Source organism: Sorex araneus, chromosome 5, assembly GCF_027595985.1.
Source record: "Sorex araneus isolate mSorAra2 chromosome 5, mSorAra2.pri, whole genome shotgun sequence".
Classification (NCBI taxonomy): Eukaryota; Metazoa; Chordata; class Mammalia; order Eulipotyphla; family Soricidae; genus Sorex; species Sorex araneus.
Window position 1 is genome coordinate 181,087,101 of NC_073306.1, and position 13,207 is coordinate 181,100,307.

At 36.3% G+C, this 13,207-nt stretch overlaps 1 protein-coding gene and 1 non-coding gene across 42 annotated transcripts in view; both read left to right on the forward strand.

The window, feature by feature from the left end:
* The window catches only part of FIP1L1 (factor interacting with PAPOLA and CPSF1), a 71,750-nt gene that overhangs the window by 35,639 nt on the left and 22,904 nt on the right, over window positions 1-13,207 (forward strand). For all 41 annotated transcript variants that reach the window (XM_055138022.1, XM_055138030.1, XM_055138010.1 and 38 more), the window contains 2 exons: window positions 5,130-5,223; window positions 8,716-8,872. In XM_055138022.1, coding sequence (XP_054993997.1) covers window positions 5,130-5,223; window positions 8,716-8,872 — 251 coding nt within the window. The remainder of the gene's footprint in view (window positions 1-5,129; window positions 5,224-8,715; window positions 8,873-13,207) is intronic.
* Window positions 6,107-6,240, forward strand: LOC129405339 (small nucleolar RNA SNORA72). Its single transcript, XR_008630505.1, has one exon. It is a non-coding gene; the product is annotated as a small nucleolar RNA SNORA72 (small nucleolar RNA).

Below are 13,207 nucleotides of genomic sequence, written 5' to 3' on the forward strand. Positions count from 1 at the left end.
TTAGCATTCTGGACATTTATTGTTCTATTATGTGGCTTGAAAGATTTTCTGTGATGGGATATTATGAAGACTTTTAAATTCCTTGTAGAATAGTGTCTTTTTCTATCAATGATACAATTACTATTTCAAGCATAGATGTGGTATAAAAGACTTCGTTCCAAGTTCTGCCCAGAAATGAATAAATATGTTGTCCTATCTCTCCAGCCCCAACTCTACGTTAGTTTTAAACAAACAAGAATTTAATTTCTCTATGTCTCTGTTTCCCCATGGCTTTATCAGTCTTTCTTCCTCCTCCCTTCCCTCTGCTATTTGCTGACAACTCTTTTCTTTAAAAAAAGCAAAAAGTTTTTTTAATAACTAATAAATAAAATCTAAATTATGATTTTATTCATAGTTGAGTTCTAGACATAGTATTCCAGTACCATTCCCACACTGGTGTTTCCAGATTCCCTCCCCTCTACCCTGTCTCCTGCCCCCTGCGTCTTGAGGAGCACCTTTTTAAGGTTGTTATGAAGTTGTCATAGCAACTCATGGCTTCAGTGTTGTTGACTCTGAGGTATATTTAGCTGACTCTGTGTATTTAGCTGTGCTGTTTGTTTATTCCTATTTCTTTCAGATGTAGTACTAGAAAATAAATTACATATATTGAAGACAGTTTAAAATTCTGATGAAAAATCTTACAAAAAATAAAACTAGGACTGGAGTGATAGTACAGTAGGTAGGGCATCTTCCTTGCTTGCAACTGACCCAGGTTCGATCCCCAGCATCCCATATAGTTCCCTGAGCACTGCCAGGAGTAATTCCTGCGTGCTGAGCCAGGAGTAATCCCTGTACATCACCGGGTGTGACCCAAAAGGAAAAATAAATGAAAGTGTTAAAATTTCTTCACAAAGTATGTACTCTTGAAAAGTATTGTGCTTATAAAAAAAAGTTGTTTAAAAAATTAGTGTAGGGGTAGGAGAAATGGTACAGGGTTAAGGCATTTGACTAATATTTGTTAGGTAGGCCTGGTTCGATCTCCTGTACTGCATATGACCAGGTATGGCCTCAACCCAAATAAAGAAAAATTAATGACTCTTTAGTTGAAAATTTATTAAAAATATATGTAATGATGACTGTGAGTAATTATACTGTATGAGTAATAGGAGTTAAATGGTTTTTTTTATCAGCTACTTTAAGCACTTTTCAGAACAGAGAAGGTAAATTCTCTTTGGCATTGCATTGTTGTCCTCAATATTGGTATGTATTAAAGTTAGCTGGGAGCTTGAAAAAATTTCTGCTGTTAGGCTTAAGAGACTGTTATAAAAAGCTTGGTGTGTACTCTGGGTAGTGGACTTCAGAGAAGTTCCCCAGATGATACTGATAGGTAGTAATGTTGGAAATTAGTGAGTTTAGAGACTGGAGCCTGACTGAGCACCTTGGATTTTCAAGACAAGTCATGTGGCTACAATGAGAAAACTAGCATTTACAAAGCATTTTACAGTCTCACAGAGGTCTTTTCTATATATAGTTCTCATTTAATTTACATTTCTGTCTTGGAAAGTCTTTTTTATAGGTAGCCACCATCAAGAATGGATCATGTTCCTTTAGTGCAAAATAAGTGCTCCTATTTAACTTAGAATCCTGCACATAATATTTTCTCCATGTCCATTCTTTTCTCATCTTCATCCCTCATTCTAGACTGGCTTCCCTTTCCCTCCCATGTGGCCAAATTTTTATGTCTTTCAAGACTCTTTTCTTTAAAAGCTCTAATACCAGTTTCTGTACAGAATTGTTAAACATTAGTGTAGGTGACCCTGTATTAAACAGTCAGACCAGTGAATTTGTCTCTCCTCTGGGAGTATGAAATAACAGTCTAGCATTATTTTTTCCTAAGGAAACTCCTGTAATCTACCTGTTGCCCAAAAACTTATCGGAAGCTCTGTTGTAAGAAAGAATATTCATAGATTTCTACAAGAGCAAGTGAATCAATCACTCTTCTAAAAAAGGTCCTGACTTTTCTTAGAAGTAGTAATAACAAAGTTTGCATCCAAACCTTGGACTCTTGAAAAATACATGTATCTGTACTTCCATATAATTAGGTTCAGTGTCATTGAGTCTGTTTTCTTTGTGTGCTAATTAAGATCTTTTACTCAAAAGTGCAGTAAGGGCCTTGGATAACATTGTTTTACTGGTAAATTTGCTATTTTGAGGAACTTGTTGATGATGTTACTTGAAGACTTACCATGTCTATTAGCATATGGTAAAATTAATTTTATTATTAGTAAAATATTCTCAGATCAAGCCTGCCAATTAGGAGGGCTGAATTGTTAAGCAACATTGTCTAGCTTCCCAGATATCCTTTACCTAGCCTTAAGAAACATTCTGAGAAACAGCTGTGACATTCACTTTTTTTGTCAGAATATTATCAGAGATTTTCTCCCTGTTTAAGTGCTTATTAGAGCTTGCAGTTATGGTTCAGTTGGGTGATTGTAACCAGTATATTATTTTCTTTGTTCTATTATTTTCCTTATATTATAGTCTTTAAATGATATTAATGTCCTTTGATTTTAATACTACTCTTTATGGGATATTATTACTCGATTTTTATATAAGATTTGGTACTGATTGCTCTGCAAAGTTTATTTCCTGAAGAACTGTATTTTGAGAAAACAGACTTAAAAGCTATTCTATCATGGTTTCTCTTTGTTTCTCTCTGCTTCCTCTTCCTTTTTTTAATATTATCACGCTGCCAAACTTAGTTTCTCTTAAGATGGAACTCTGACCTATAAAATGGGAATGATGGTTACTTTGTAGTTATTTTGAGGAATTTCACTGATACTGTCATCCCGATGCTCATTGATTTGTTCCAGTGGGCACCAGTAACATGTCCATTGTGAGACTTGTTATTACTGTTTTTTTAGCATATTGAATATGCCATGGGTAGCTTGTCAGGCTCTGCCTTGTGGGTGGAATATTCTCAATAGCTTGCCAGGCTCTCCAAGAGGGATGGAGGAATTAAAACTAGGTTTGGCTGCGTGCAAGGCAAACTCTACCCTCTTTGCTATTGCTCCAGTCCATAATAATAAAATTCTACTGAATAATTTTATGCACTGAAGTAAAAATATTAAAAATATATGGTTCAATATTATTTTCCATAATATGGCATTAGGTTGCCATTGTATTTTGAAGATTACTAATCTTTGTTAAATATTGTGGGTTTTTGTTTCGTTGGAATATATTTAATATTTTGATGGGGAAAAGGTTAATTTTGTATTTCTAATTTAAAGGTTAAGTTCCATTTTTATGTAGAAATGCCTGGTCAAGGTAATATTGAAAATGTAAGCAATTAAACTTTTCAGGATTCCTTTTACATATAAGACCGATAATCTCATTTGTATGTTATAGAAGCACTGTATATGTTATGGTGGAAGCATTGCCATTTTGAATCTTAGTGATTAATAGTGGTTAATCAATCTAAAGCTAAAAAGGAAAATAATTAGTTTTCTCAACCATATCTATGGGTTCCAGGATTTTTGAAAGCAGGAACCCCTTAGACTCATAATAAATGGTTTTAAAATTTTTTTCCCTTGGCTCAAAATTTGAGTTTTTATTTTTGGATTTAAGTTTTGCTACTTCTGACAATTAGGAGAATTTGCAAACCAAATTTCAAATGCAAGTAAATAAATGAGAATTTACTCTTGATGGGAATACATTTTAAAAGATAGAAAGGAGATAGTCCACTAATTGAAAATAGAAAGAATTGGAGTAGGAAATAGAGTAGAAAAAGATTTTTAAAGTGAAGTTAAGGTAGCAATAAATGATGGAAATTGTGGTCTCACAACACATTGTCTTTATTTAGTTGAATGTTGGGATTTTAAATATGTATATATATCAGAGGCTCTGGTTGCAGGTACATTGTTGTTTTATTGTTTTGTCCTGTCCTATAAGTAACTTCTTCATGGTTATATATACCTTAATAATGTCTTTTGGTATGTTAAACAGCTTTTAGCATTTTACATTTAGAAATTTCACTTGTTATGTAACTCCCCATTTGAACTTAGACTAAGTTCCTCCCCACATGAGAAGTTGCTTTTCCTCTCTTACTTTTCCAATACATTTTTCTACTTTCTGAAAAAAAAGAAAAAGAAATTTAACTTATTAGATTTTCCTTTGAAATTTGTAGCTGTCTTTTGTGGTAGACTGTTTCTGTATAAGGAATTACAGATACAATTAGAGATCAGTAAGGCATGTAACATGAGTTCTGTATAAAGACAAGTTATTAGAAATGACAAATTGATTCCTATTTTGTGATTTCTAATGCTCAGAATCAATAAGGGAAAAGCCCATATGTATTAAAATGAGCATTGTTTTCAAGCTCTCTCAGAATTGAAAAAGTTATATAATAGAGCTATGCAGTGTGTATAATTAAACATACACACACACACACACACACACACACACACACACTTTTGTGTATATTAGGTATGGGAACCTTACCTTGCAGACCTCCTGGTTTACTCCTGGTCCTATGTTCTGGTAGTGCTGGGGGGACTATACGCATCTGCGCAAAGCCTGTGCCCTACCCATCCTACTCTCTCTCCAGCCTTATGGGCTTAAATTTTTTATTTGTTTAACAGTTATCTTATTCACATGAAGATATAGTCAGTGGGAGATTATAGCACTGTCACCCCATTGTTCATCAATTTGCTCGAGTAGGCACCAGTAACTTCTCCATTGTGAGACTTTTTCCTGTTTTTAGCATATCGAATATGCCACAGGTAACTTGCCAGGCTCTGCTGTGTGGGCAGGATACTCTTGTAGCTTGCCGGGCTCTTTGAGAGGGGCAGAGGAATCGAACCCAGGTTGGCTGCGTGCAAGACAAACACCCGACCCACTGTGATATCGCTGCAGTCCAGTGGGAGATTACTTTTTAAAAATCAGTAAATTTAGAAGAAAACAATATTTAAGAATTAAACATTTATGGTCATTTTATGTGTTGATTCCAATTTACTAATAAAATAATTTCTACAGCAGCACAACTAAAGTGCATAGCGAAAGATTTTAGATTTTATTTCTTACTAATGCTTGTATTATTTTTCAGACATTTATTAATTCTGCAACTGATTAATTCAATTTTTGTGTTACAGGAGGTTACCTGGGGCAATTGATGTTATTGGTCAGACTATAACTATCAGCAGAGTAGAAGGAAGACGACGGGCAAATGAAAACAGCAACATACAGGTTTAGTATTTTTAAAATTACTATTTTGGTTTTGGCTTGGGGATCACACGCAGCACTGCTGCAGGTTATTCCTGACTCAGTGCTTGCTCCTGACTTGAGGAACCCTGTTTCTGGGGACTAAACATGAGACTCCTGCATGTAGAACATGCACCCAACCCTTTGAGCTGTCTCTTGCTCCCTAAGAGTTATTACTGTATATATTGAAGGCGAGGTGGGAAGGGGGTGGAAGGGATATTCACACCCAGCACTTCTCAGGGGACCATATGTGTTTCTGAGGATCAAGCTAAGATATTATATTCTAATTTAATTTGTCAAATTTTTGTGTGTGTGTGATTCTAGGTGTTACAAAGATTTTTAGATGTGGTTAACAGTCACTGTTTCACTAAAAATACTTCTATTTGTAATTTAAAAGTTTTTAATTTTTTTCAGTTAAAAATTGTTATTATTGTTGTTGTTGTTATTACTATTATTGTTATTGTTTTGGCTTTTTGGGTGATGTTGAAAAATGCCTAGAGGTTACTCCTGGCTCTGATTCAGGAATTAGTCCTGGCAGTGCTTGGGGGACCATATGGGATGCTGGGGATCAAACCCAGGTCGGCCATGTGCAAGGCAAACGAAGTACTATCGATCCAACTCGGTAAAACTTTCTTTTACAATAATCAGGACAATAATAGTGAAAAAAAAAGTTTTCACAGTAAAATTTTTTTTTTTTCCTTTTTGGGTCACACCCAGCGATGCTCAGGGGTTACTCCTGGCTTTGCACTCAGGAATTACTCCTGGCAGTGCTTGGGGGACCATATGGGATGCCGGGGATCGAACCCGGGTCGGCCACGTGCAAGGCAAACGCCCTACCCGCTGTGCTATCGCTCCGGCCCCTTCACAATAAAATTTATAATAATTATTGTAAAAAATTATTTTTTACAGTAATCTAAACATTTACTGTAATAAGACCATGCATATGTCCCTAGACCTGGTTCTTTACCTACCTAGGTCTGGTCAGAAATGATGGTGATAAGGGGGGGCGGGGTGCATTTTTTTTCTAATGAAATTTTAGAGGAATGTCATCACATCTCTCATGTGTTTGGCTCATCATGCTTATCACCAAGTTCCAGTACCATAGTACCAGGTTCATTGGACGAAACAGAAATATGGGACAGATTGAAGGAAGGCAAAGAAAGGCACTCATACATTTTTGCTCTCTGAAGACAAGCCACTTAAATAGTCTGGAATATTTCTTTATGATTAAGCAGTTTGGAATACTACTAGATTATATTTACATATATCTTTTTTTTCTTTTCAGTTTATAATGACCATTTTCACTTTTCCATATTCTTTAAAAATATGAATTAAAATCTCAGCATCATTATATACCAAATTTGTTAATATAGTACTGTTTGAACTATATTTACTTTGTTTTTAAATGAAATAAAAGTGTATAAGTTATCAGTAACCTAGATAATTCAAGTTAGAATTTGCAGTTACAAACATTCAACTATTAGCTTGATCACACTGTTTTGTTACTAGTTTTCTTATTGAGTACTTTTTTTTTGCTTTTTGGGTCACACCTGGCGACGCACAGGGGTTACTCCTGACTCTGTGTTCAGGAATTACTCCTGGCGGTGCTCAGGGGATCATATGGGATGCTGGGGATCGAACCCGGGTCGGTCGGCCGTGTGCAAGGCAAACGCCCTACCCACTGTGCTATCGCTCCAGCCCCTTATTGAGTACTTTTTTAAAGTGTCTGACAGGCCTGGCAGATGGTAAAGTGGTTAATGTGGCCAACTTGCTTCTAACCCCAGCATATGACTTCCCAGTATTGCCGTGTTTAGCCCTGGAGACCTCTGCTGGTTTGGTCCCACTCTGTGCACCACCTGGGCGATATCTAGTGGCCTTGGCACTGCAAGCCTGAGAGCACTGCATCCTAGGGCCTGAGCATTGAGCTATCCCATCAGATTGGTTGAGAATAGCTGGATGTAGTTCCTTGGTCCTCTAAATATCACTTGGTAGTCTTCCTCCTAAAAGTGTTCAGAGAGTTTTGGTTTTAGCCTTGACTATGTAAAAGATCTTTTTTTAATTTTTATTTTATTGTATTTTTCAGATTTAAAATAGAAACTTAGTTCTCTGACTTCCAGAAATATTATTTCCTATTAAAAACAGCTAACCAGTAAAAAATCTTTTAAAAGTTGCTATGCTTAATGTGTAGGAAAGAGCGTAGAGACAGGAATAAGCTCTGAGTATAGTTGGTGTGGTCCCCCAACAAAATTCAGGTTGGAATTTTATGTTTAGAGAATTTGATTTATCTTGCAAAGATTTGAGAAGTATAAACTAAATATGTGGGTTAGATTCCTGGCACTGCATATGGTCCCTTGAGCACCAGCACGAGTGATCCCTGAGTGCTGAACCAGGAGTAAGCTGGAATGGTCCGAAAAACTAAATATATGACATATCACCTATTTATGCTCTTTCCCAAATATTCTTGCACACTGGAATTTCAGGGAATGTTTTAAGAATCCGCATTTCCAGGGCTACTAGACTATGGGTTTATGCCTATAATAGTAGGATACTACTAATAGATTCAAAACCTATCTACTCAAACCCTTAGTTTATAAGCACAGTTGTACTTTTCAGGTGTGACTCTTGCTTACACAGTTATAGGACTCAGTCTCTGGCTGCTGTCCTTCCACCCTGTTGATGTATGTCATGAAGCCTCATGTTCAGTAGCCTGGTGATAACAGGTCCTGCTCCGTGAATGTCTTAACTCTGTTGCTATGTTGATTTTTTTTTTCATAAACTTGCAACAGATATGAGTCACATGCAGACAGAAAATCTTAATGACTTTAAATATTTTTAATTTGGGCCACCTCCTGTGGTGTTGGGGGACATCAGAACTGTACTCAGTGATGCTAGAACTGCAAGCATGTGATTTTGGGGATTGAACTCAGGTCCTTGCACATTCTAGACCTGTCTTCTACCACTTGAGCTATCTCCCCTGTATAGCTACAATTTTTGCTAATTTTACTACATTGCTTTAATGTGAATGCTAAAATTTGGGTAATAGGCTAATAATGCTCATTTATAAAGTAATTGCTCAGAATATTTATCAATTTTACTAAGACATTAAAAATGATTTTATTAAATTTTTATTTATCATTTTGCATAGGCTTTGATTATGAATATTTTACAAGTTTGTTCAACTATATATTTCACGTGTGTATATAAGTATCATACACTTAGAAAAATTATTGCTTTCCATTGGGGCCCATGGCAGAAAGACTTGGGTACACTGGTGATGGATGTGGTATTGGAATTATGCCAGGGGAACCAATCCATCACTAATAGTATTGAAAATCACCAATAAAAAAAGAGATTGTTCTTTTCCCTCAAATATGTGTATATAATGCAGCTTTTTTATCTTGTTTCTTAAATGGGTGAAATCGTTACTTCATTTTAGTAAAAACAGTTTAAGTTTTTAATAAACTGGTTTGCTTTTAGGTTCTATCTGAAAGATCAGCCACTGAAGTTGACAACAATTTTAGCAAGCCACCTCCATTTTTTCCACCAGGAGCTCCTCCCACCCACCTGCCACCTCCGCCATTTCTCCCACCACCTCCAACTGTCAGCACTGCACCTCCTCTGATTCCTCCACCAGGTAATTAGTAAATAAGTCATTTACCCTTGAAAGGATTTTTTTTTTAACTAAAAAATATTTTAACCTTTGAGTGTTTTTTTTTTATTAATGAAAGAAATATAAGGTGACGTGAACTGGAAGGTGTAAAAAGAAAGAAATTTTCCAAATGGAGAATAAGAAGAGATTTTTTACTGATGTTAAAAAAAAAAAACCTAGTGAAATATTTTTGAAAATAATATCTTCATTGATATAATGTATTAAAAGTCATGGATAGGAAATCAATATATTTTCAATATAGATTTGCTCTGCAACTGATAGGTGTGTCTCACTATTTTATCATAGCAAAGAAATTTTACTAAGATAATAAATAATGTAAAGTTAATAAAATTGTGATCTTTCAAACTAAAGTTGATGATTTTATATTTTAAATTCATACTAAGTTGTAATGTTTGTTTAAAATAAAAGATTTGGAGTAGTCAAAACTATATCTCTGAAGAGACAAAATTGGTTCTCTGGTTTATATCTCAAACACTATGTCTGAGTGCTTATTTAATTTTGGGGGGTGGAGGTGTTTCACCCTGTTGTGCTCAGGGTTTACTTCTGGTTCTGTGCTCAGAGATCACTCCTGATGGGCTCCGGAGGACCATGTGGAATGCTGGGGATCAAACCGGGGTCAGTCACAGGCAGGGCAAGCACTCTACTGGTGTACTAGCTCTCCAGCCCCTTTTGAGTGCTCCTAATAAAAACTACATGTACACATTAAAAATTACCTTCTATTAATGAATTCAGATTAAAACCCCTGTGTAAACTTTACTCTTGCAAGAGAGCTGTCTCTTTGAAACTGCTGGTTGTGATTTGAGAAATAGACTAATAGAGTCTGAATAGTTCTTTTACTATGTGTGCTCATTCTTGGCCTCCTAATTGTAACTGTTCTTTTGGCCTTAAAACCACACATCTTTGATATTCTTCCATTGTCACCTCTTATCTTTAAAATGATAAGAAACCACCCAGTGCTTTAGTGAATCAGTTGCTGTAAGACTAGCAGAAAGATTGCTGGGAGATAAGAGTATGCTTTGCATGCTGGAGGCCTAGGGTTGAATCTCAGCACCACATTGTTCTCCTAACATAGCAGAGTATGGTCCATCATTATCCTGCCCTGGACCCCCAACCCCCGCATGGACAGTAGATTATAGGTGCTTACTCTAGATAACATTATCTCTAAATTTGTGAATTTCTGTTCAGCAATACATTTCTTGTTCTGAAGCACGAAACGTTTAGAAATTGTGATTGGGCTTATGATTCTTGAGTCTTTTGTGGCCATGAACTCTAAAAAGAATTATAGAAGTGATCCCTGAAAGTATAGGGATACTTTTTTGGCGTATCGTACTCAATATGCCAAAAACAGTAACAAAGACAGTCCTCATTCCCCTGATCCTTAAAGAGCCCCCAGTACGCCATCAGGCTGTACTAGCACACAACAGGGACAAATGGAGATATGACTGGTTCCTGCTCGAGCAAATCAATGAACAATGGGATAACAGTGATTTGTGGCCATACCTGGCTCTGCTTAGGGCCCACTCGTAGCTGTGCTTGGGAGACAGTATGTAGTATGGGAGATTGAATCAGGGTTGTTATTTGTAGAACAAGTGTCTTACCCCTGTATTCTCTCCAGACTCTGATTCTTGAGTTTTATAGGATAAGAATTAACTAATGAAAAATTCTCACTTAACTGATTCATAAATGAGTTCTTGTCCTTTGATATAAATGGGGCCAGGGAGATGGTTCAGAGAGTCTCTTGGAGTTCATGCTTTGCCTGTGGGAGCCTGGGTTTACTCAACACAGCAGGATCCCCTGAGTATTCCTTAGGAGCAACCCTTGAATGTTACCATAGGAGGCCCAGAAAATAATTTTTGTAAAAAGGAAAAGACAAATGTAGAATTGTTAATATTGAGTATTGGTTTGAGGCTGGAAATTGATCTGTTTCTGATTAATAGCCCTCTGCTAGATTGCTTTTGTGACAGTTTTAAACTTCACTAGGTACTAAAGGTGAATTTCAAAGAAATTTTCAGGATAGATAGGTTATAAGTTGGTGGTAGTACACAGATTTTATATGTATGAGGTCCTGGGTTTGATCGCTAGCTAGTAGGAAAACAAAAACAAGTTCTGAGGGGCTCCAGCCCCTTTGATGCTTATTCTTAAATGAAATTTGTAAGCTGTCTTGTCATGATTTATGGAATACAAAATCAGATGACTTCTAAAACTGGCTTAACTTACCTGGCTGTGGTATGTTTGCTTAGGTACCAATTCATAAAATACTTGTAAATTGTGATTATTTAAATGTTTTTCAAAATGGAGCAGTATGGGAGGTGCCAAAAGATCCAGGGCATACTGTATTAGGGGGTCTGGAAAGATGGAGATATTGGTAGTAATGCAATTGGAAGGCATTTTGTGTGTTCGCGTACAGCAGGTATAATTCCAGCATGCTACCAACTACAGTTTATTCTCCAGCAACTCTACACTGCCAGGGAGTAGCCCCTAGAGCTATTGGGTGTGCTGCACTGCTTTTGCCCCCAGTGCCACTCTCCCCCTGCCCCCAAAATTTTTTTGAAAAGAAAGAACCAGAATTCTAATTTAGGAAATGTTGCTGGAAAGTCTATATAAAATTGTTGAAGTGAATTATTCCATCTATGTCAAGAAAAAAACAACCCAAAAAGCTCCTATTGAATTACTGTTGAAATTTTGAGTATTTTCCTGATGGTGAAGTACGTGCTTGCATACTTGGGGATAGGAAATTAGGAAAACTCTAAAGGTCAGGGTTTTCTTTTCTGTGTTTTCGTTTTGGGTCGCTGCCCTCATCACTGTTTCTGGAGGTCGCTCCAGTGGTACGTGGTTGACCATGTGGTTCTGGGGACTGAGCCTGGGCTGAATAAAATAGTTTTGAATTACCGAAAGATAGAATTATGAAATTTGCAAGGATTAATATATGTCACAGAGGAATTGATGCTTGTTTCTTTTTTTATTATGGTAATACACATTTTTAAGTCATTTGTAAGTGTACAGTTGTAACATCACTATCATGTGTGTAAACATTTTTTCATTGTCCTTAACCAAAATTTTGTTCTCATTAAACATTTTAGCTTTCTTTCTCTCAGATTTCTTATTCTAGTTATCTTATAAAATGGAACCATAAAATATTTCTCTTTCTGGCTTATGTTTTTAAAATAAATTTAAAGAGTTTTGAACAAATTATTCAGACTGTATTACATTTTATGGTAGGCTTAGGCTGTCTGTTTTGGAATCAGTCTTTGTATTTTGTTGGTTTACTGAGGGACCTCCCCTCTATCATACCTTACCAGGCGATCTGCCTGATCATTTCACTGCTCAAATCCTGGGAACAGGGGTACCAGAGTTTGAACTTGGGGCCTAGTTTGTGCACGCTAGTCCTCAAGCTCCTTGGCTCTGATCTTAATGTTTTCTCTTCTTTAGTTTTTTATAGTAAGATTTGTTAAGAGAAGATATAATTCACTTAGTTATATATATAAGATATAATTATAGCTCATTTCTTACTACATTAATCAGTATTATGGTTATGATTATGGGGTTCTGTAATTCTTTGGAAGATTTGAAGTCCAGTTCATCAGTAACGTTCTGATTCTTAAAGGACTCCTGAACTGAGTGTTTGGACCTGACATAGGTCACCCCTGCTTTGGCAGAGGCTTGCTCCATATTGATGATTGTTATTAGCACCCTGTACAAAGTGCACTTTTGCCCTCTAATGTGCAGCTTTGTTGGGGGAGGGAGGGCTGATTTTTCTGTTTTAACCTCCCCAGTACTTCTAGGTAGGGGAGGTTTTCTGGTGATGTCTGACCTGTGCAGATGTGGTCGTGGTGGGACCCACAGAGACTGCTTTATGACCACCGGGCCACCCTGCTGTACTCTGTGGGCCAGCTCAATTCCTCAATCTGGGAATTGAGCTCAGGACCTTACACCTGCATGGAGAGAACTCAGGCCAGCTGGAAATCTCCTTAGTTCAGTAGAGAAGCTATTTGTAAGTGTAACATAAATTAAGCTAATTTTGTAATTTCTTTAAGATTTTTGGTCTTTTAATAACAAGTTTTCATACTGAGTGATGCAATTTGCCAAAAATGTGAACATTTCATAATTTTCAGAAATCTCCTTGGGAAAAGATTTCTTTGACATTTTTGAGATATGTACTTCTTTTCTCATTATGCTTTTCTGTATTAAAAAATGACATACTGGTTTTCAAAATTTGAGTTAGGGAATAATTAATTTTTACTGTTTATAATAGTATTTTTCAGAATTAAATACAAGTAAAAGTGTTTTAAAGATTTAGTT